Source organism: Acyrthosiphon pisum, chromosome X (assembly GCF_005508785.2).
Source record: "Acyrthosiphon pisum isolate AL4f chromosome X, pea_aphid_22Mar2018_4r6ur, whole genome shotgun sequence".
Taxonomy (NCBI): Eukaryota; Metazoa; Arthropoda; class Insecta; order Hemiptera; family Aphididae; genus Acyrthosiphon; species Acyrthosiphon pisum.
This window is the reverse complement of record NC_042493.1, coordinates 16125360-16149429: the sequence shown is the minus strand read 5'-3', so window position 1 is coordinate 16149429 and position 24070 is coordinate 16125360. Positions and strand designations below refer to the sequence as shown.

The 24070-nt window shown below is 30.3% G+C and overlaps 1 protein-coding gene and 1 long non-coding RNA gene across 3 annotated transcripts in view; one reads left to right on the top strand and one right to left on the bottom strand.

Annotated features, from left to right (window-relative positions):
* LOC100573056 overlaps positions 1 to 23158 on the top strand; it is a 30818-nt gene extending 7660 nt beyond the window's left edge. For both annotated transcript variants that reach the window (XM_003248171.4, XM_016808775.2), the window contains 5 exons: positions 16867 to 17092; positions 18598 to 18749; positions 18832 to 19027; positions 21061 to 21172; positions 22583 to 23158. In XM_003248171.4, coding sequence (XP_003248219.1) covers positions 16867 to 17092; positions 18598 to 18749; positions 18832 to 19027; positions 21061 to 21172; positions 22583 to 22717 — 821 coding nt within the window. In that variant the 3' untranslated portion in view covers positions 22718 to 23158. The remainder of the gene's footprint in view (positions 1 to 16866; positions 17093 to 18597; positions 18750 to 18831; positions 19028 to 21060; positions 21173 to 22582) is intronic.
* Positions 12343 to 18929, bottom strand: LOC115033432. The gene is made up of 3 exons (XR_003838787.1): positions 18819 to 18929; positions 16847 to 17118; positions 12343 to 12470 (listed from the first exon to the last, which is right to left on the bottom strand). It is a non-coding gene; the product is annotated as an uncharacterized LOC115033432 (long non-coding RNA).
* Positions 23159 to 24070: the final 912 nt, after the last annotated feature.

Genomic DNA, 24070 nt, shown 5'->3' with positions numbered 1-24070 from the left:
ATCAACCGCAATCCATAATAGCGGACTAAATCTTATAACTATGACGTACTTATTACAGAATTATATATTTTTCACAGCGTAGTTTACAGTATTTTTTGTACATACAATTATAGTATTGTTAAACAAAACAGTTTTATTCTAATCGAGACACAATAACATTAGTTAAGATCACGTTTTTGACGCAAGTTAATGTTTTCAAAATGTAAAATACCTACTAAATGTTGTAGTTTTAGATTCTGAGCGGAGGATCGCATCACAGTTTGGGTCAGAATACTGCTTCGATTTTCTTTAACAGTATCTTGTTAGATGGGAAAGTGAATCTGTATAGTTGGTGCATTTGGGAGGTCAAAATTTAAAATTCCCAATAGTTTTCAAAAGCGTCGCCGGCAAAAACAAAATACAAATTAAGGATAAACGGGAATTTTATATAGGCAAAATCAGTTTTTGATAAAATCGATTTTGGGTAACTCTAAAAAAAAGTAATACATGACATTTTCACTGCTTGTTTATATTATAATTTTCTATTTACGATAAAATAAATAATATTGTTCTGAATTGTTTACGGACATTTTCAGTTTCCAATTTTTTTTAGTTTTTTTCCTATAAATGGCAATACAATTTTATTTGTTGGGTAAAAAAGCTTGAAAATGTAATACAAAGATCTCTTGATATACTGTTACAATAGCAGTTCAAAAAAAAAATTAAAAATACATAGGCTCAAATTTTTGTTATAAACATTTAAAATTCGAACTTTGACAAAATTTATCGAATTTAAAATTTATAATTGACTTTGTTGTTAAAAATGTTTAAAGTGTTCAACTTTTATAGCCTAGAATTGAAAATTTAAAACAAAAGTTCCTCAAAACCGTATCTCCTATACAATGATATTATATCATTGAATTAAAATTTAACACCATCAATACAGTAACCCACTTGTAACCTACTGTGCAGCTGCAGTCGACACCCACTTATTTACCTTCTTTTATTGCATTTTTATTTGCTAGTTTTTTAGATTCCTGGCTAGTTTGAAGTAAAGATACAAGTATAGATACATATTGGAGTAGTAATAAAAACGAAAAAGCTCTATACTAATATTAGTCGTGAATCGTGATTGTAATGCTATAATAATATTATTAACGAAAAATTGCTATCAGGCCTGATAACCCGGATAGTGTCAGTAGTAAACTTACAGTTAAAAAAAAACAATATCGGATTAAGTTATTTACATTTGTTTGATTAAACTTATTCGTTTTCCGCATTAATATCGGATTATTTAATATTTTTTATAATATTTTCCGAAAAATATTGCAGACATAATTAATTTTTCCTATCGTATGTATGTGAGTACAGCGGCGTACATACGATTTTTTTCTGGGGGGTTTTTAAAATATATTTATGATACATATTACAAATTATTAATTAAGCTAAACGTCATTTTTATTTTTGTTTCAAATTGGTATTAGTTATAAATAGTTCCAATAGTTTTATATTAGACTGTTATAATAATTCATAAAATAAAATCCACTCGACGTCGTTATCGCTGTTTTTGTCGATTTTATAATTGATTATTATTTCAGTAATAGTTATCGAGGCCTTGCTATGATAAAATTGTTATCAACGATAATTTTGTCGACTTGTCGTGCTATATAATTTATTATTCGTACCGTCGGCAGTTTGCCGAAAGTCTCTTATCACAACAATTTTCCCAAAACAAAATACCAATATAAAAAAGATTTTTGTTTGGGGGGGAAACCCCTTACACCCCCCCCCCCCTCCACCCCGTAACTACGCCACTGTGTGTGTATGTGGACAGTAATATGTTAACTTATAAGTAGTTATATAATTTAAATTAAATATTCAAATCTAATCAATTATTACAACTACTAAATTATTAAACTATATAGACTACTATTATACTATAGACTATATCGGAACCTACAAGTTATAACCAATAGTTGGTTTAATATTATACGTGTAGGCGTACAGTGCCTCAAGAAATAGTACTTGACAATCTCACAGTAAAATTAAATTTAAATGTATAAAATCTTTGCGAAACACCCTGTATAATAAACAACCGCTCCCATAATTTATTATTCTAATGATATAATATGCGCGCAAAAACTTGTCGCGGTTGACGTCATTTGTGATTTTTGCATTTGTTGTTTTTATTTTTGGGTTTGTTTTCCTGTTTCATCTCGTCGCTCTGACCGATGACCGATGGTTGATGACGTAGTTACTAGTTACCCTTCATGTATTTCATAAACCAATAAACCAATTTTCATAAGCCAATCCTAATTTTATTATACGACGACGAAAGCTATTGCTCAAAGTTTTACATCTGCAGAATTAGTTTGCGCATATTCTCTAATTATTGCCTATATTGAATTCCTTAACACGCTGTACCCGCATATTGTTTTATCTCCGTCATAATTAATAATAAAAGAATGGATAGGCCATTCCGCCCATTCCTATATTAACAAAATAAGGGTTTGCGGGCTGGAATGTGGATGAGAGACAAACAGCTTTTATATAGTGCACTGACAGAAAGAGGTTTTATCATTTATTTTATTTCACAATAATAGTAGACAACATTTTGATAATTGATAAAGATATATAAAGACCCCTTGTAACCTCATACTGTTCGGGCCCGTGTGATAAGATCTGATGACCTATCCATTATTTTATTATCTATGGTCTCCGTCTTACCATTGATTATACTCATACAATTCTTTGATACCTTGTTATAACTTACAACTTATAAATTATAACCAATGATGTTACTAACGCATAAAATAAATATGTATAACATCAAAATGTACGATCAGTAGTCCTAATTTGGTTTTGTTAACTCAAATAATAAAGGTAATTAACCTATTAATTATTATATTATTAAGATTCATGTTGGATTTCTACGATATTTTGAATTACAAGCGAGCAATGAGTACATAAAATATTAATAAATAATAATTAAAAATGCTAAAAACTTTTAAATATAGGTCTCAATATAATATCATTATATTTTGTACAATATATACTCAATGATAATATTACATATTTAAATGTAGGTATTATAATAAATGTATAAGTAAAAAGTGGTAATGTATACACTATACATATTTTGTTTATAATTTATATCTGGTAACAGACTACTAGATCTTAGTGAAATAACTCGTATGGCGGTCCAGGGTTATCTACAATCCACGAAAAATTTAAATTTAAAAAAAAAGCAACGATAGAACACATAATATTATAGTGTTCTCACCTTAAAGTTCGATAATAGGCCAATTTACTCTAATAATAAAACACACTGCACAAAATTGACACTTCTCCAACTCATATTGTTAATTTCGTCCATAATTTTTAGTACGGAGATATGCACAGATATATGGTATACACGCGAGTATGTGACGTTCTCCTAAAAACTAACCGCTAGGAACACTCCTATTAATATAAAATAATTACAAAAATATTGTAAGGTCCCAGGGATTATAGAATAATTATTATGATTTTGTTGTATTATGCAATAAATAAGTAGTTTAAGATTAAGTGTAAATAATAGGTTTTAACTATGTTTTTAACTTTTAGTGGTGTTTTCCCCTCTGATCAGCCGTTGATTTATGGAAGGGACTCCCAATGACACCCTCCCTTCAAAACAAAATAATGTGTTGAATAATTATTTTATATTTTTTATATAGGTACTTATAAATTTCTTATCATAGGATACAATTTCCTAGTTATAGCCTATAGGTACTGTTTTTTTTTTGTGTACATATTCAGAGGAGTAGATACCTATACATGCCGTGTACCTTTGTAAAATTTGAATTCACGTTTCTTAATTGTGTTTATATCATTTATATCCACCGAGTGAAAAACTTACTTCTCTCGGAGAGTGTACAAAATGTGTAATTAATTAACCAAACAACGATTTGGGTACCTATACTTATACTTATTACGTCTTATTCTTGCACTGCTCGTCGCTTGATATTTTCATTACTCATTATACCATTATCGTTATTAGGTATTTATTAATTTTATTTTAGAACCAATGGGGGTTGGTGATATATATCAAGTAAAAATGTTACCCCTCCTTATAAAATGTTGGCCTCAGCCTGTCCCCGCTGGTGCAAAAGTTCTGCAGCCGCCACTGCCTTTAGGACCCAGGATACTCACCGTATGTGAGGCTTCCCCTTTTGTCATATGTGCCATATACTGCAAATTTCCATTAGGAACTATATAATCGTTTAAATGTTCTTAATCGTGTTTAATATTAAGTATATATTAAAAACAAATAAAATAGTGTCACGTATACGAAAATATTTTACATATTATAACATAATATCTATACAACGATTCTTTTACATGTTAAATTTCACAAACAATTTTCACATCTATGTATCATCTGCAATTTAAATGTTATTTTTTTTTGTGAGGGGAGGGGGGGGCGCAAAACTATATTCCCCAGCCACACAGTAATCACAACGCCAAAACATCGAGTAATAGCGATACAATACTCGACTATAATAAGTATAGAGATTATTATACATAGGTATATGCATAGCAGGTAACCATTACGATAAGGTAGACATGACGCAATGTTATTCCCATGCACACACATAATAGTATATATTGCATTTATACACATATGAATCATAGGTTCCTACGACGACGACGGTATAATAACATGTTATATCGCATTTACTATATTTACACCCGTTTACTGGTCGCGAAGGACGTCGGTCTTCGGATACCGGGCCCAATGTCGACGGGAAATCGCCACCACCGAAACGACCGGCCGGCGACCTCGTCCGCGCCAGTCTAGTATCTATATTTACAACCACGACCGGTGATCGGTTTTTTCTCTATTGAAAATTCTCGACGAAATAAATGCTCACGCTCGTCGTATAATATACTTTTGCGGTGCGACGAGTGCATCGTCCGTCGACATCTGCAGCGTCAGTGGCAGATCGCCAAATCCATAATACATATTCCTCTCGTCGGTCGGGATCGTGACGGTGGTTGTGGGGTTGGTGGGGGAGGGGGGTAGTCTGCCACTTAATTTTATTTTCTATAATTGCATTGCGTAATTATACCGCAACCACAGTTGTAAGTCTACAAGTTATTTTAGTACCCTGTCCAGACCGATGTACGAATTTCGTATGATATAATACAGAACTGCAGTGCGTAGGTATTACGAAATTATTTACATAAACGGAAACACGAACGGAATAACGAGGTACGGACGCGTACAAACAACGCGCTAGATGAGCGATTTGATTATAGCATTTCCATATTTAATAAATATTTTCGAAAACAACAAAAATTGTTATTTTAATATTATTATTGTGACGGCATTTTGTGCATCGATGGTGCAGCGGCGTTTAATGAGCACACTTGTCAAATAATTACAGTAACATATTATAATAATGATATAATATCATGATAGGTAGGCGCTTGGTTTTTTTTATTTAATTATAATCTCAATTGCCGGCGCATTAGCGGTATTATCGACTATTAATATATAATTAATCGCATTTTATTGCACTTGTGTTGTGCTTATATTTGGAAAATCGTCGATCACGCGTCATATCGAAACTGAATTAGCTTATTATTTAATTAATCGACGGAGGCGGTATGCTTTGTTCTACCGACGGCGGTGAAACAGGAAGTGGCGAAATTCTATAACGTAGGCAGTGTGTATATATATATATAGCGCAACAGTAGAATGCGTCTGCAACCTGTGGCGAACAAGAGGATGCAACGGTGTATAGTTTCGTAACATCATCGATTATAAATAACCTATAATAATAAATCTCTTATAATATTATTATTCACGAGTACTATAATATTAAAGTAACAATAATATAAAGAGGACGTTATATACATCCGCGTTTACCTTCTCGGTTTATTTTTCATTCACCTCGCAACATTACGAGACTATTGCTCTACCTACATACTTCGCAATTCCAAAAAGTGAACTTCAGATTTGGTTTATGACGAAACATAATTTAATAAAACAACGTTTGTAATGTCAGACCGAACATTATGAAATGTCTTACATGATTGCAAAAATTATATTTTAAAATATTTTTTTTAAAACCTTGCAGTTGATCGAATATTAAAAATGTCGTACACTTCAATACATTTTGAATTTATATAGAATTAATTTGTTTAAATTTAATTTGAAATATTTGTGTTAGAATATTATAAAATATGTAACTTTATATTAGAATTATATTGTAATCTTAATGAAATGAAATCAGAGATTGTAAAATGTAAATGCTGGTTTAGCGCTCCGTAATCTGTACGACTACGTAATATTAAAATCGATAATTTAAAAAAATGAATCATAGAATATTATTTGCGTGTTAGTGTACTATAATATATTATACTATTTAACTATTGTAATGCACTACACAGTCTACACTGTGTCACTGTCATATGTAGTATTCACGTATTCATTATAATATTGTTGTCTTATCATACACCATATTATTTAATGTTCATTTCATATCTCATACATTTTCGATGAAAAACACTTTATTTAAAAAAAAAATCCTTTCTTATACTGGTATTAATTAAAAACTAAAGGCAGTTTATTGTTTTGTTTATGCGAACAAAGTGAACTGTGAACATAATTATTTTGTAAACCTTATGGTATAAAATAGGTACCTATATTTTGAATTTCTCAATCGAAACACACAAAATTAAAAGAAAACACTTAATTTAATATTGAACTTCTCATTGGGAATAAGATTATAAAATAAAAGTCATCAAAATAAATCATGTAGCTTAATATCATGTTGGTAGGTATAATTTCAGTCAAAAAAATCTGTGAGCTTAACCTAACCAATTTATTGTTATACTTTTCTATACGATATACAATAATAAGTAATAACAGTTTTAAATTCTATTGGAACACGAGTCTCTCGTATAATCGTAATTTATTTTATTGACAATATTATAATAATATTTATCTCATAATCATACGCGGTGGTACAGGTGGTGCATTCCTCCTCCTGCACTGAGACCACCGCCGACATTAAACGCCGTTTGTTTTTACAATCATAATTTATGAATTTATCACACATTTTTATCAATATAGTCATATAGGTGGTGCCTATTACCTACACAGTTTTTTTTTCAATATTTTTTATATTTTTGGACCATCGCGTATTCCTGGGTCGCCCGCAGCAATAATACATTTATTGAACAACAATAGTAATAATAATTCGTTGTTACGCCTTATTATTATACTGTACTGTGTAGTACTATACTAGTATACTACTATTATACATTAGTAGCTACTGTGTACATTATAATATGGTAACAATTTATAGTTTCGCCGTTATCGTCTACGACAAAACGCACAATGCACGACTGCGCCATATGCAACACAAAAATGATAATTATTAATTACCATTATACTACTACATATAGTACCATACAATAATAACTATAATGCATTATATATATATAAGTATAATAAATACCACCGTCGCCACATTCTGTGGCATTTGATAGCATTCGGTTACTGGCTATAGCAGTGGTTGTCAACGCTGGAACATAATTCAATGTTTAAGAGCTGATAACCATACATTTTTTTTTTTAATAATCAAATAGTGCACATTAAATAATTAGCCATCCCTTGAAAAGATCATTGACCGGCACTGGGCTATGGGTTGGAATTATTGAAATTATCTAACTGCATATATTACATAATATAGTAAATATGCGCGTATAGAGTATTAGTATTAGCGTTAGAGTACTGATTTAAGAGGATGCTACACAGATATTTTTTGTCTCCGTCTTACAATAGTGCATAACATAGCAAATTTACGCTCAGCAGATCACGTTTAGCTCAGTTAGTTTAAAAATTTGTGTGAATCAACCTATTATGAAACTTGATTTTAAGATTTGAAATTTGATTTTACTGTATTTGTATGTGGGTTTTTTAAGATAATTTAGTTTTTAAGTGAGTTATGAGGATTTTTAATTTACGCGTTACATAACTTACTAAAAAATTTAACTATCGTAAAAATTCACATAAAAACACAAATAATGTACTTACATCATGACGTTTCATAATAGGTTGATTCACTCAAATGTTTAAAACTGACGGAGTTTTCCTGAGTGTAAATTTGCTATGTTACGCACTTGTAAGACGAAGACTACTGCAAATGGCCGTGTAGCGTCCTCTTAAGATTATTTATTTTAAATTTCTTTTACAATAAAATAAAAACAAATCGTTTTAATTAAGAGCTGTACCGTTGATTTCGCGTTTTTCCGTCAATTTTTCTGTAAGATTCAAAAGCCACTCGTCTAGACTAAATGCTATTCCTGACCACTATCCCAGACCTGCGTTAAAACAATAATCATAATTATTTCAAAGCCGATAGAAATTAAAACAAAGTGTAGGATACTGCGCGGTAGCTTTATAATTTATGATTATTATCAATTATACCTTATGGGTTCGCTGGCGACATGATATAATACGTGTTGTGTACGATTTTTTCAACTGTACTCATTTATAATGATAACCAATATGTAGCTAGGTATGCACCGAAAATAATAGATTTAACTATTTAACTCGTAAATCGTAAATCGTTCGTGCTCACGCGTGCCATGTACGATGGTCGACGACTATATCCCCGCTGGGTTTATAGAATTACGCATGAGTTATGAGTGTGTAACGGATGGTATCCGTTTCCTTCAAACGATACAAGTAAAAGGAACACAATAACATAGGTAGTAAGGAGTGGCGCTAAAAAGCGTAAATGGCCATACAATATTTTATATATAATAACTAAACTATAAATATATGAATCACGGAACAGTAAAATTAATCGAGAATAATATTATAATAAAATCATAAACATTACATTAAAAACTACAAGCCATGTATACAACGACAGGATATGGGGGCTTGCTCTTCACAAAGTAGATATATGTGCATATATTCAAAAACCAGAAAACAGGATGGGAGTGCAACAGATAATAGACGGTTCGTGGAATCATCATTATGATTAGGTTCACACGCAGTGCACGGGACACCGATAACGTGACGACACATTATGGATAAGTCAATGGACCGGGGTGTAGGTAGGAGAGCCTAGGCCCTTATAAAAGCAGACCGGAGATGGCCTGTATTCAGACGTGTTTTCTCCACTGCACTTCGAGCACCTTCACGACACTTTGTGTAATAATTTCATTATTTGGACTTAGTCAATTTTACTGAAGAATATTTTAATAAGCCACATAGTAATATTTCACCTGTCTACAAATTTATTTATCTATTACCTCATCATCAACTTCATCGTCAACAAATAGGTCTTGCTACCGGCAAATCATAATATACTCGTAGTCAACTGGCTATCAGAATATTATACTGATCACTACAAGCTACGAGCATATTACAAGTGCAATATATTAGTATACGATGACTGGCAAATTGTTTTACGATTTTGCGACCAAGAGGAAATATGTTGCCATAAACTTGAATGTTATATTAATAATTACTAAGTTACAACTTACAACTTGCAGCAACAAAATCAATATAAAAATAAAAGGTAATAGTAATAACTATAAAAAAATCATTATAGTATGATGGGTGAATTTTTCCGTTATATATAGGATCTTATAACAGTAGGTATTATAATTTATGGTTGGTTCAGCCAAACCAGCTAACACTAGAATTATCCAAGCTTTCAAAGCCATTTGCTCACGAACGACTGTGAATGCCCCCTGGTACGTTACCAATGTCAGCCTCCACAACGAGCTAAAAATTGCTACTATCAAACAAACAATTGCCAAATTATACTATACTCACCTCCACTCCAAAACGGCCGACCACCCCAACCGCCTCATCACTCAACTTTAATCCAACCATCTTCCAGAAAACCCGCCAAAATGCCTCAAACACAACTGATCTAGAGACCTACTCAATGTCTGATGCATATCTTTTAAGGAAATTATTTAAGCTCAGGTGATTCTAATGTGAAGCTCCTTCATGTCTTTCACTGTTCTTTTCATTATTATGTTAAACATTTTACTTATTGTACCCTCTAGTACAGATTGTAAATATTCATGTAAATAAACGATTAAAAAAAAAAAAAAAAATGTATGGTAACACCTCAATGTTAATAATATTATATTATACATAATGTCATAGTACTGAATTGTACGTATTGGCGATTTACGCAACGGCGATGTGGGGGTTTGAATTTGCGGCGGCGGCGAGCGCATGATCGACACGTGATTGACTTGTTTTTTCGCGGCGATACGGCTTCTCTTTCGAGGGTCCTAATAATAATAGTATAAAAGAGTCGTCTGCTACGCCATTATTTTTTGATTAGATTTTCTTGTTTCCTCGGTCTCTCTCTCTGCAACGCTATAGTTTGTCTCGATTTTCCCAATATTGTTATAATATTGTACACAATCGACATTGTCAAACTATTGGCATCCGTATCATAAGTATCTACATCGCACAATCTGTATAAAACATAATAAAAATAATCATTGTTGTCGTCGAGGCTGCGCAGCCGTTGATACAATTAATAATAATACGTGATTTTATTATTATCATGAGAAGCATATATAATATATAGAATAATAATAATATACACCGCGTGTGGGTTCATCGTCCTCGCCTCAGCTGCAAAAGCTCGGTCGCACGCTTATTTTTACACGAACGCGGTGCACAGGTGTTTGTGCGAGTGCGACATGCTTTTCCGTAGATAGTCCTCAGCATAAATGTATATTATTTTTATACAGGGTGGTTCGTGTGTCGAGAAACATCCGTATACGATTTAATTTAAATACTTCTCAAAACAGTATATTTTTGGACATTTGTGGTTCTTAGGTTTTGGAAATCTGCGATTTTGACTTTGGACAGTACGTTAACCCAGTGGCGGTCAAATGACTTTATCATGGTGGAAGGCGATGTGGCTGATTTTTAACATGCACTATTCGGTCATCAAAAGTATATTTTATAATCAATACAAATTATTATATCATAATAAATATTTTAAAAAAAGGTCATGATGGGGGATCTATCATCCCCTCCACCATGAGACTGCCACTGCGTCAACCTATAATATATTAATATATAGGTAAGATATTATAATTGTATAAGACGAATATTAAAGCATACCTATTTCAAGTGGCGATGAGGAATAGAAAAAGATCATCTGAAAATCGATAAGAAATGCATAAATATTGCTATTTGTTGACACTATTGCAAGGTAGGTATCTAGAGTAGGGCACTTGCAGCGCTGTGAAATTCATCTAGTTTATTATTTTATAGTGTTTCACACATATTATACGCATAATTGGTGACCCGACGTCATTTTGAAACTTTCACAGGCACTCGTTCCGATAATATTTGAAAAACCAAACACTCTAATCGTCCGTTCTGTTAATTAGACGAGTAGTAAATGAATTCCGATAACGTGTAGGCAGGCAGTAGGTATAAGAATACAGGCAAGTCGTGATAACTCGAAAAACTTGACGTCTCGTTTGTTTTTATTATTCACCTTGATGTTAGGTTAAATTCAAGTCGGGTATCTCTAATAATACATATCTCGAAGCGATTTTTACCTCCCTTCAACTGCGAGTAAAGTTATCGTGACTTGACTTTACATAAGATACTACATTTTAATTGCTAATCGAATGTGGGTTTCTATTTAATACCACGCATAATTAATAATAATTATAGGTACATAATATACATACAAGAAGAAATCAAAACAAGAAATATAAGTGATTTTATTTGAGTAGTTCGTGCTACAACGGCATCGATTAATTATGATATCATGCCATTCTATTCAAAATTACCAACCAATAATTAATAACTGGCCTTTATAAAAAAAAAATTTAATTAACGATAAGCATGTTAACAAAATGTATATTTACTTTATATCTAAAATGTATTTTAACACGTTTAAAAACACGTTAGCCAACAATCAACATACATTGTGTAACCCGGAAAAAATAGTATCTACTAATATATTCCAAACCCGAAAGCCGGAAAAATTTTAAATGTTTTTACCCATAGTCCAAAACCTGAACAATTTTAACCTAGTTTTGCAGAAATATTTAAACTCGTTTTGACTTTCTGAATTTGGCATAATATATTGGTCAGGTACATACAAGACTCATAGAGCATCAAAGATATAATAATTTTTTTTTTATTTTACAAGAAATATACAACTTAAAAAAAAAATACATATATCATATATATAAATAAATGAACAAAAATTGATGACACTTTTAATATATTTTTATTTAATTGCATAATAATATAATATAGGTATGTTATATAACGTGGAAAATAATTGTTACAATACAATATTAAATTTCTAATTTTATTATGATTAATAACTAATAAGTAATAACTAATAAGTACGTAATTTATAAATATTTTTTTACTACTGGACCTTACTGAGATAACTGGTGTGGAAGTTCAAGGTCATCTGAAATTCATGAAAAAATTGAACATCTTATATTACTTATAACAATAACAACAATAATAAATACAATATTAATTGTAACAATACAAATTATTTGACATTAAGTAAACATGGTGTATAAAAAAGGAAGAAAATATAATATAAAACTGTATGTTTTAGCAGCGCCATTATCATATAATATAGCCAGTGCGAGATACGCTTTTTGAATAATAGGTACCTAATAGAAATTTCATGTTACCTTAATTGGTGGACATTAAACTAAATAACTGGCTCCCAAAGAAATTGAAAACTTTTCAACAGGCGGTTTTACCTGGTTATATTTTAATAATAATTATATTATTAAGACTTTACTAATAAGACGTAATGACGAATAATCAACGAGTAAAAGTAATTTGCTGATTCATAATAATATAATTTTGGTAGGCGGTAATAAGTAATAGGTAACTAATAAGTAGGCAATTTGAATAAGTACCTATTACTAATATTTCCCAGATATCGCAATCTATAATATTCATGTAAAACTATCAAAACCTTGTGATACGCGTTTATATTGATAATTTATATAATATACAAGACGTATTATATTATAATTTTTATATTGAAGTTTTAAATTAATGTATGAAATAATTATTATATTTGAATACTGTATGTAATTTTCAGATATTTGCTATTTCGTTTTTAAAAGGTTTTTTTTAGTTATCTTCTATAATATACATTTTACTATTAGATATATTATAATAATATTATATTATTAAGTATATATTATATACTTAATATGTTTCATGTTATTTTTTATATAAAAATAAACAATGCTATTTTTCTTACAACTTTGAGAGAACATTGTATTTGTATGGTTATCCTTTTTAATGATTTAGCTATGGAAATGATAAAAAAAAATTTAATATTTTAATTATATTATTATCTTTTAAGAATGAATCATTTAAAAAGTTCATTGAAAACACAAATTCTTTAACAAAATTAAGGGGACTGTAATCAACGGTGTTCTATTCAAAAATATATCAGGAATTTGATATGACGGCATTTTGGTGAATTGTTTTCAGTGTGACAAATAAATAAGTATTTGTGTTTGTGAGTCTAATCTGGAAATTGTATCAGATGCAAAAGTACAAAATATCATTAAAATATATCATCATGGTCACTTTTTCAAAATGTCAAAACGATATAAAATATGATATCGCCTGACAAATTCTGCAGAACTTAGGTTGGGCGCGGTATTTTAATTTTTAAAACCAAATTATTTTACAAATAATATTATTATATAATATAATTATATTATTATGTTATAATCAAGCACATTTTCAAAACTGTTAAAGGTATAACATATATTACAAAAACCAAGATATAAAAATACCATTTATTCGTTCAATAATATTTCAGTAAAAACAAACATTATAAATAAAATCGATTAACTTCTAGTTAAGTTGTTATTTAATAAAAATTAATGCAATGCAATAAAAATACAACTTACAAGCATGCGTTATATCATAAATAATACCTAATATATTATACTATCGACTAACATATATGTATTAATATATATACATGTTTTAATTATGTCGTTGGCTTGAAGAAAAAACTAATTTACGCCAAAACATGAAATATTAGGAAATTAAATTGTTATCACATATTATAATATACGATATTCATTATTTATTTTTAGAAATATTATAAAAGTATATTATTGTAAATTATAATCATCAACATTAAATGATATACCTAATAGATTTTATTGAACAAAAAAATGGAATAAGTCGTAGTCCTGCATTAAATATTATATGAAACCATGTATAGTTTTATTATTTATTGATATAAGTTGCAATAAAACGTACATTTATAGTTATTCAAATTTAAATTAATTAATAATTTTTATTATTACTATCGTAAAACTGGTAAATTAAAAATAGTTTAATAGTATATTATATATCAGAAGAAACAGTTTATCATTTTTTTGATTTCTAAGCAGAAATTTTATTTTGACCTACTCGTATTTATTTTCGTGCTTCAATGCCCTTATATGTTTTCAAAGTCCTATTTTGCCCTAGATGATAATCGTTCATACTACCATTAATCATTAGAAATAGTATTTATAATCAATGGTAGGTACTTACTACAATCGCACTATAAAGTTGTTAAGCGATTATGATGTATTATGTATAATCAAATTTATGTCGTACTTTAAGATTTTATGAAAAGTAAAAATATGGTTATTGGCGAATATGCACATCGAATCCGAATAAATTAATTTTTTTATAGCTCCAATTAATTCTATAAATCTGACAATAAAATGAGAATAATACCCGTAATGAATTACTATATAGCGCATTAATCATTATACTATACAATTAACTACAGATGGATAAATAAGTTGGTTATATCGTTGAATAACTATTGTAACTTCAGTCCTACAACCTAATACCACATATAATGTATCTACTATCTACCATTATATACTCAATAATAATATTGAAATATTTAGTATCAGTGTTTTAATTGTTATTTTTTATAAACATAATGTAATAAATATTTTAATATATAATAGCATGACTTAATCTATATAAATATAAGCCAAATACCTTCTATACTCACTCATTCATCGCTACCTCTCGAAAACTACAAATGGTACAAATTTAAAATTTGAAACGGCAGTTCCTCTAATGATCTAGATGTGCAATAAATAAGTATTTTTCGATACCTATTCGATAAATAATTGACGTTGTAAATGTGTAATAATAATAATATTGTGTTCTTGACAATAAACAGAATAAACATTACCTATGGATTGATAAAAATTACATTCAGAATATTTCATTAATCGTGTTCGTTGTTAAAGATTTATATACGTGCAATACACTTGAAAAAATACTGTCAAACATGTTGGAAACTATTGTTGTATAACATAAGTCGAAATGTTCAGTTCTGGAGATTTGGTAAATAACTAAAAAAAACCTTGAGACATTGACATATTGTGGAATTATTCAGTTTGTGAAACAATTATTTAATTTGACCATTGTTACTACCTGTGATATCGGATCCAAACCCAAACTGGCTTACTTACGTTTTGTCTTGCTTTTATTTAATATTATTTGTAATTGCTGCTGTCGTCATTGTATACACTTATAAATCTTGTCGAAACGGACATAGCGTACAAAGTACAAACCGGAAATTTGTTGAAAACTCACTTTATTTTTAGTTCCACGAGATTTCGACATTTCGTTCCGTCAGGTTTCTAATCTATATAGCTTCAAGGTAAACGTATCTTAGTCGACATTTGGTCAAAATTGCATTACTATAATATATTATCAAAAGAGTTGTCTTTTCTTTATAAATTGATATTGACTATTGGTGGTGACTACTTAAATTTGAGGATTACCATTATATATATTAACATATTCATTAATGATGGAAGTGCATTAGTTTATAGGCTTAATACGATTACGATTGAATTTTGTTATGTAAACTTATGTAATTTTTTTCATAAAAAATTTTGGCTTTTTTAGCTGAAATATAGAATAAATATATTATATAAAGAGTTGCACTGTTTTTTTTAGCACAATAGTACATCATAATAAATTATAGTGAAGTTGTTATGTGTAATAAATCACAGACGGACCTAAAGTAATTTTCTAGGATTTAACATCAAGAATAATAATTAATAAAAATAGCATAGTTAAACTTATAAAAATATCTAAGTAGGTTAAACAATTTTATATTAATATTATATTATTATTTTTATATATTGATTATATATTTTTGATTTAACTAAAATATAAATTTTTTATTCAAGTGGTTTTTTATCATACTGAGGTTTTTTAGATTCTAGTTTTTTCTTCTAGGGATTTTAATTTAACTAATTTTTTTATTGAAATTACATTTTATTTACTATACATTAATAGCGCACTAATGTTTGGTAAAAGAAAAATTTCAAAAATTTATTTTTTCCATGAGGGGTGGCTGGGGAAATGCCCAAAAAGGAAAAACGATTTTTCCGAGTACAACGGGTGTCACACAAATTCTGGTTGTTGTCGCACAAATCCACACTTATGGCGCATTAATGTTTGGTAAAAGAAAAATTTCAAAAATGTAATTTTTTCCATGAGGGGGGCTGGGGAAATGGCCAAAAAGGAAAAACGATTTTTCCGAGTACAACGGGTGTCGCACAAATTTTATCCCATTTTTAACAATTATAGCCATTACCAAGAAATGGCTGGGGGGGTCGGTACTCGGTTGTAATAACTTTAAGGATGCCATAACGACTTACACTATAATGTTATAGTGTTATTACACTATAATTATTTTCATATTTAGACTTGAATTTTAAAAATAGAACACCTTTATCCTGATTTATACATTAACTATACCTTTCTGTTTCTTTCCGCAGGCGTAGCAGCGCTGGTGACTTTGACACAATCTGCTGCGGTCGTCGGCAACGACAAACAACAACTCCTGGTAGACGCTGAAGAGCTGTCCGAAGCCGCGTACGGGCGCTGCGATGACGGCCGCGTGATCAATTGCCGCACGCTGCCACTGTTCAACTACACTGATTTGACGCCACCGCCTGTTGGACCCGAAGCCGCCTCTGACATACTACAAGATATCAATTGCCCGTCAGTGACCAACGACAATTGAATACCTATTATAAATTATTATTATTATATTAGGTACATTCATTTCAGTGGTGTATCTAAAAGTCGTCAGGGACAAGGAAAGGGAATACTTATTGATATAAGTATATAAGACCCTATTAAATGACACTAGAACCTTACTATGCAGCAGAAGCTAGTTCTCTTTTATTTTTTTTTGGAACTTAAGTAATTTATACGATGTTGAAAACGATGATAGAATCAGAATTAATGTAGTTAGACTTAGATTTGAAGTTTGCAATTATTTTTAAGTATGGAGCACGCGTTCATGACTATTTATTAAGGAGCATAAAAAGGCAATCGCATGTACATATTATATCTGAAATGATAACGAGGCTATTGGATTACTGTATAGGAGTTTTTGGAAGTGTGAAAGGGACCGCTCTCTAAGCTTATCAGGGCCACTTGATACACTAGGATATTAAAAGATTAGCCGAAATGTCAGATCCATAAGACTGGTGTTAGGAACATATAACAAGCCACACAATATTACAATAAAACACACGTCTACGCATTGCTCTATAAGTTGTAACACAAAAGTAAAAAATTACTTTAACTTCAAAACTTTCAGTTTGACCTCCAAATTCTGATCACATCATCGTTTTAAGAACACAAAATAACTTAGGTTTTGATAAAGTTTTAAAAATAAGGGTGTCCGGTAAAGTTTAAAATATGAAGTATATATACTTTTTTAGTTGTTTTTGTACCTATATATTGATATCAGTATTTTTGTAGACTTATGTTCTAACTGGGTTATTTTCCACGTGAAAACATTGTTTTTTATATAATTTTGTTATTATGCAATAGCCAATAATGAAAGTGTGATATTCCGGCATTCTTGTAATAATTACTTTGAAACATTAATGAAGGGAATTCGATTTAAACCGTTTTATTTTTACAAAACTATACTTGTCATATCCATCGCACCGAAAAAATAATTGAGAAAAATTAAATATATGATTAAAATTTTTTTTAAAAAGTGTAATGATTGATTGATTTCATGTATAGTGAAAATTATTACTGGTCAGTCACTCAGCCATACATTTTCGTGTATCTAATAATGTAAAAGAAACAAGGTTTTATTCCAGCTATAGCTATTTTGAATAACAATTATTTTAATGCACTTACTACATTAGTGAAAATTATACATTTTTGAGCATGAACAGTTCATTTAGTTTCAATTGCACCTATAATCTAAATATAATAGATTCAAGAATTAAAAATTCAATTTTTTAACTTTAAATGTATAATACAGACGATGGGGGTTATGCCCCCCCCCTTATATCCACCCGAGACTATGCCACTGATAAGAATGTAGATTTATAAACATATTTTTGTGGGTAGTAACTAGTAACTAAGAATAGTTTGTAATTGTATTAATTATTATACCTACTTACTATAGTATGGCATATAAAAATTTGGAATTAATATGTGCAATTAATCAAATTATAATTTTGTGTCCGCTACAGGTATAAAAACTTGGAACGACATTTACGGTGCGTGGACGCGTTTACCCGCCGGTGCATGACACCTGATCAGCGGGGAGCCTTTTACTCGCTGTACACCGTTCCGACGATGGACATGCAAGAGCTGTGCACCGAGGGTAGCCCTTATAGGGAGGGTCAGTATCTATATATCATAATATTTTTTATATAATTTTGTTATCATGTAACATTTCATCAATACGTACATTCCACCCACAGAATACTTGAAACATGCCGCTTGCTTGCGCACTGTGCATACCGAGTACGTGCAGTGTGGACGTCGACACCAGACTGAGTTGGCCTCCCTAATGATGGATCAGGAGCAGCATACCGGAAGCGATGGAACTGAGACTTCAACCACGTTTCCAATCATGGACGCTGAACATATAACACAGAACCTGGCCCGCCTGTGTGGGTGAGTGTTATCATTTGTCGTATTGTAACTGGTTGCAACGATTGCCGAAGAGACAACGATTGCAAGACATTCGTTACCGCCGAGTATATTATATTAAATGTGAAACAGGACTGTAATTTGTAAATAAAGTAAACATTTTGGTTAAACAAATAAAATATGTAACACGATGAGTAGCAATAATTTACAGTGATAATGATAAATATAAATATCATTAATTGATTTATTTACCAACTGCAGCATGCATTTCGATTCTACATATTTAATTTAATAAACGCATTTTATATGTCTTGAAAGTTATAATTTATATTACATTGCTATGGTCGGTTTTCACAGTGTCATCACAGATATCTGTAAATTGACTTTATTTTAAGCGCTCGCTCTGCTAAAAACGTATAACCATGTATTATCAGGGCTTGAATTTGAAAAAAAAATTCCGTTTTATGTTACCTATTTACAATTAAAACGTTACACAATTTTTGCGTTTATCGTTATTTAGAAACAAAACGTCATTCAACTTTTGCGTTTATCATTATTCAGAATTAAAACGTTATCCAAGTTTTTTGTTTATCGTTATTTAAAATAGTGTTAACACAATTTAAATTTAAAATAATAATTTAAAAATAATAACTAATGCGGGTAGGTACCCAGTGGCCCAGATATGGAATATAATATTATAATCAATTCTTAGATTGTTTGCATGAAATAAATGTTTCTACGAAACCAATTGTCGGCTAAATCGCAAAGGTCGTAACTCCATTTTTTTGGATTTAAGGATTATTAGTGATTAAAATTAAGAAAAAAAACCACATCGTTTAATAGGGCCGTTTTTGAAATTGTATAATTTTATCCTCCATAAAATTGATGGTTAGAAATCGTCGTATCTCCGATGTAATGATTTTAGACCTAAAAAAAGTCGTATTTCCAATTATCATAAAAAAATGTTAGAGATACGACTTTTGCGAATTATGGAATTAGACCGACGAAATATGTTCGAAGCGTTTATGTTTCTCCTGAAAAATGTGTAATTTTGGACATATGCCCTTTGCGATTTAGGCCGATGCAATAGACCTTTTAAATAGATAGATTTTAAAATATTTCGTTTTGCGTTATTTTTTGTTTAATGATATTCTATAAATTACGTTTTTCGTTATGTTTTGTTTTGCGGTATTTAATTATTTTTGATTATCACTTTCCTTTATAACTACGTTTACAAATTTCAATCAATTTTTTGTCAAATATAAATTTATTAATTAATATATTAATTAATATAAATTCATTAATTTATATTAATTATACGTTAAAATAAAAATAATAAAGATTATTATTTAAGTATATTTTTATTACATAATCGTTGATCGCAGTACAATTTGAAAATAATTTAAATGTGTGAATCTAATTTATTTGTATATAGGTAGTAGCTAATATACTTAAATTATATTCTTTATTATTTATATGTTATCGTGTACTATTGTAATGATCTACGAGTATAAAACATGGGGAAAAATAACATACAATAATTGGTAAACAATTTTGGGCTTTTACCAACACTGGTGTTATCCTATAAGATTCATCAAATCTCGTTTATAAGTCTTAATTACAAAAATCATTTGGGGTGTGACCAAACTATTTTATGTATCCTAGATTTCACCGGTATTATTAACCGTAACGGCTTAACATATATACTTTTTTTTATTAAATATTATTATTTTAAATTTACTTACAAACATTACTAACAGCATATATTTTGATCAATAATAGATAATATGAAAAAATACATATTCTTTAGTTATTTTAATGGTACCATGTAATCATTATTATAAATATAATTTAGTTTTTACTTTATAAGTTAATATTTTGGATTTGTGTACATGGTACATCCATCATCTACACTTTTAGGTAGGTACGTCCTATAAGTACTTACACGGATATTTTCCGAAGATTTTTTTATATTTACACATATTTCATTGTCCAAAGAATAGTTTTTCTTAGTCATTAACCATTTGCTAATATCTATTTTTTCCATTTACCAACAGATCATTTAGAGGGCATTTACAGTGTGTGCACGGCATTGTCCGGGCCACTTGCGGCCAGCAGACCGAAGAGTTCGCTAGTCAATTCCTTAGTCAAATGGCATCTTCGCTTTTGGTAAGTATTTAACATATCATATAAAATTTAGATAAACAATAAATTTAAAATATTGGTTTTCACGTGTAAATATTACGTTCAAATTCTAAAATTGTAAGTTTAACGATGTGTGCGTGCAATCAATTTACGATTTACGATTGTTGATTACGTATATTATATAACACTATATATTATTTTATTACTTATAATGTGATACAGTATTATTGAGTAATGACCGTAAATCAATAACGAATAAAACAGTAATAGGTAAACATTTTGAGTACCGTAGCCCACGAATATCATTCGTATTTCGTCTTGATACACTCTGTGCGTTATATAAAAACTAGCTAAGTTACTCGGCATTGCCCGGAAAAAATTCTGATTGTTCACAGTTTTACAAACAAACATTTCGATCGTAAATCTCAAGATCCCTGTTTGAGCACCTCCCCAGGTTGGAGCTCTAATTTACCCTATTTTCTTCCCAGAGGTCTAATCCGAGGAATGCATAAAGGACACATACACATAAACATTTATTTTTATCTATATATATATATCTATCCATCCATATATTATATATACCTTTAAATAAAAGACAAAAAAATATTTTCGACTGACTGACTATGTCTTTTATGCATTCATAAACCGTTCATCCGATGGGAATAAAATTTGGTACAGAGATAGATTAGACCTTGAAGAAGAAGATATGCTACATCTTGTCGCGAAAAAGGTAAATAAGAGATCCAACCCGGGAATAATCTCCAATAGGGATTTTGAGATTATTTTTGTTTATAAATTGTTGCTATTGGTTTTAATAATAATAATTATTATTATTAATGCGATAAGCCTGTGTATATCTTTAGTACAGTATGTGTCAAATTTGAATCACGGTTTCGGTGGACCAAATTTTTGCATTTTGTCTTAAGAATTAAATTATATACTTACGTACGCTCAACGCGGTGGTCCGCGATCTACTGGAGGTGATTTCTTACCTATCAATAAACTGCTCGCATAATCACACATACCTAGCAATAGCAAGTAGCAACACATTGCCCTGTCAGCCGACAGCTGGTATAATAATATAGATTAGAAAATATTTAGTTTTAATAAGTTATAGGTATACCTGGTTCCAAGATGAATTATATTTTAGTTTACATACGCTCGTAGAGTACATGACTTCCTATTATCATTATGTTTCAAATGTAATTATTTACTCATACTAAAAACAATATTTAATCATCGTAGAATCGTATCACCGACGACTAAATATAATTGCCTATACTAAGCCCCTTGAAACGGTAAATTATAGGTAGTTCTAATCATACAATTTTTATGTGTGAGTTTGACTCACTTAACGTTTGGATGTAACGCGTGCCTCTACAATTATGTACTTGTGTTGAATAATACTCATCATAATATTATTGACCTTTGCAGAACATCTGTAACAAGTACGGGAACGTGCCTCGGTCTCCGTCCTCCAGTGCCGCCCGGACGACCGGAACCAAGACCACGGGGTTGGTCGTTTTACAAACAGCGATCGTTATGGTAGTTTCGTTCCGGCAATGGTGATGAATTCTGGCAGCCATCAAACATCCACTACGGGAGAGCGATATTTATTTTAAGTAAAAACAATAAACGCCACCGGTTTCGCCATTGTATTTTACTGACTGCACAACTCCTCGCCATAATTCTATACCTACCATGATTATTCTTGCCTACACTAGATCATAACTATATAGATTATTATTATAATTATTGTTACTATTAAACTATTTTCACTATATTATGTTTATTAGGTATTAATTTATTATCGTTACTATTACTGTTATAATGTCATACTGTGTATAATATGAATTGTATTGTATTGTGATTTGTATTATTTTGGGCGTGTTGATTATTATTTAACATTATTTTTAGGCATATTATAGTTTGTTTTGTTTGTTTATATACGCGCAATATTTCATTGCGGCAGTTTTATTAAAAAAAATATAGTGAACAAAATTTAATTTTTATTTTGCTTGGTTAATATTGGTAATACATATATAATATCGATCCGTGTCATCATACCTACACAAGTCGTGCCTGTAATGTGCTGTGAGAATTGTAAATATTGTTCAAATAAAAACGTCAAATACATCACGTCATGTTATAGGTAGTGTCGCATCATGTTAAAACTTTTAAGAGAACAGAAAACAAAAAAATGTAATTAAATTTCAAGCTATTTGATTCACGAAAAGAACTGGCGCTATACATGTAAATGTGGGATTGTTCTACTATATAACGTTGAAATATTAGCACAAGTGTTTTTTTTTTATCTACAAAACAGTTAAAATGTTAATGACATAATATTATTGTCATGACAAGTGCAATAATGTAGGTAAGTACAATAGTATAATAACCTGCTTTGAAAACTATGTATTATATAATGTGTATCGATATAAAACAATTCAGGGTTCAGATGTTGCACGGTGGTTGGCTGCGGTCGCTAATGTGTGTTACGGTCAAGCATCGTCCAGGTCCGGATGGGTGACCACTGGGATTTTTAACGACTAATCCTCCTCCACCCCCCCCCCCTCCCATAGAAATGTGTCAAAACCAACAGTACTTAAATCGTCTAGTGATATGAAGTTTTTAGGAAAGATTTTCTTTTCATTTAATCAACAATATCCGAAAGTTAACATTTATTGATTGTTGGCTGCAACTATTTTGTTAAATTGTATTTTATGTTTATCTCGAGTTATATACTTATAATACTATAGGTTGATAACCATAGGATTTCTTCTATGCGCATGTTATCATCTATTTACAGTTAATTTATTTACAATTTTTAGGTAGTACAAAAATCATTAAGCTACGTTATGTTAAATTAAAAAGTTCAATATGTAGAATAACATTTTTGTAACTCAACAAACATGGTTATAA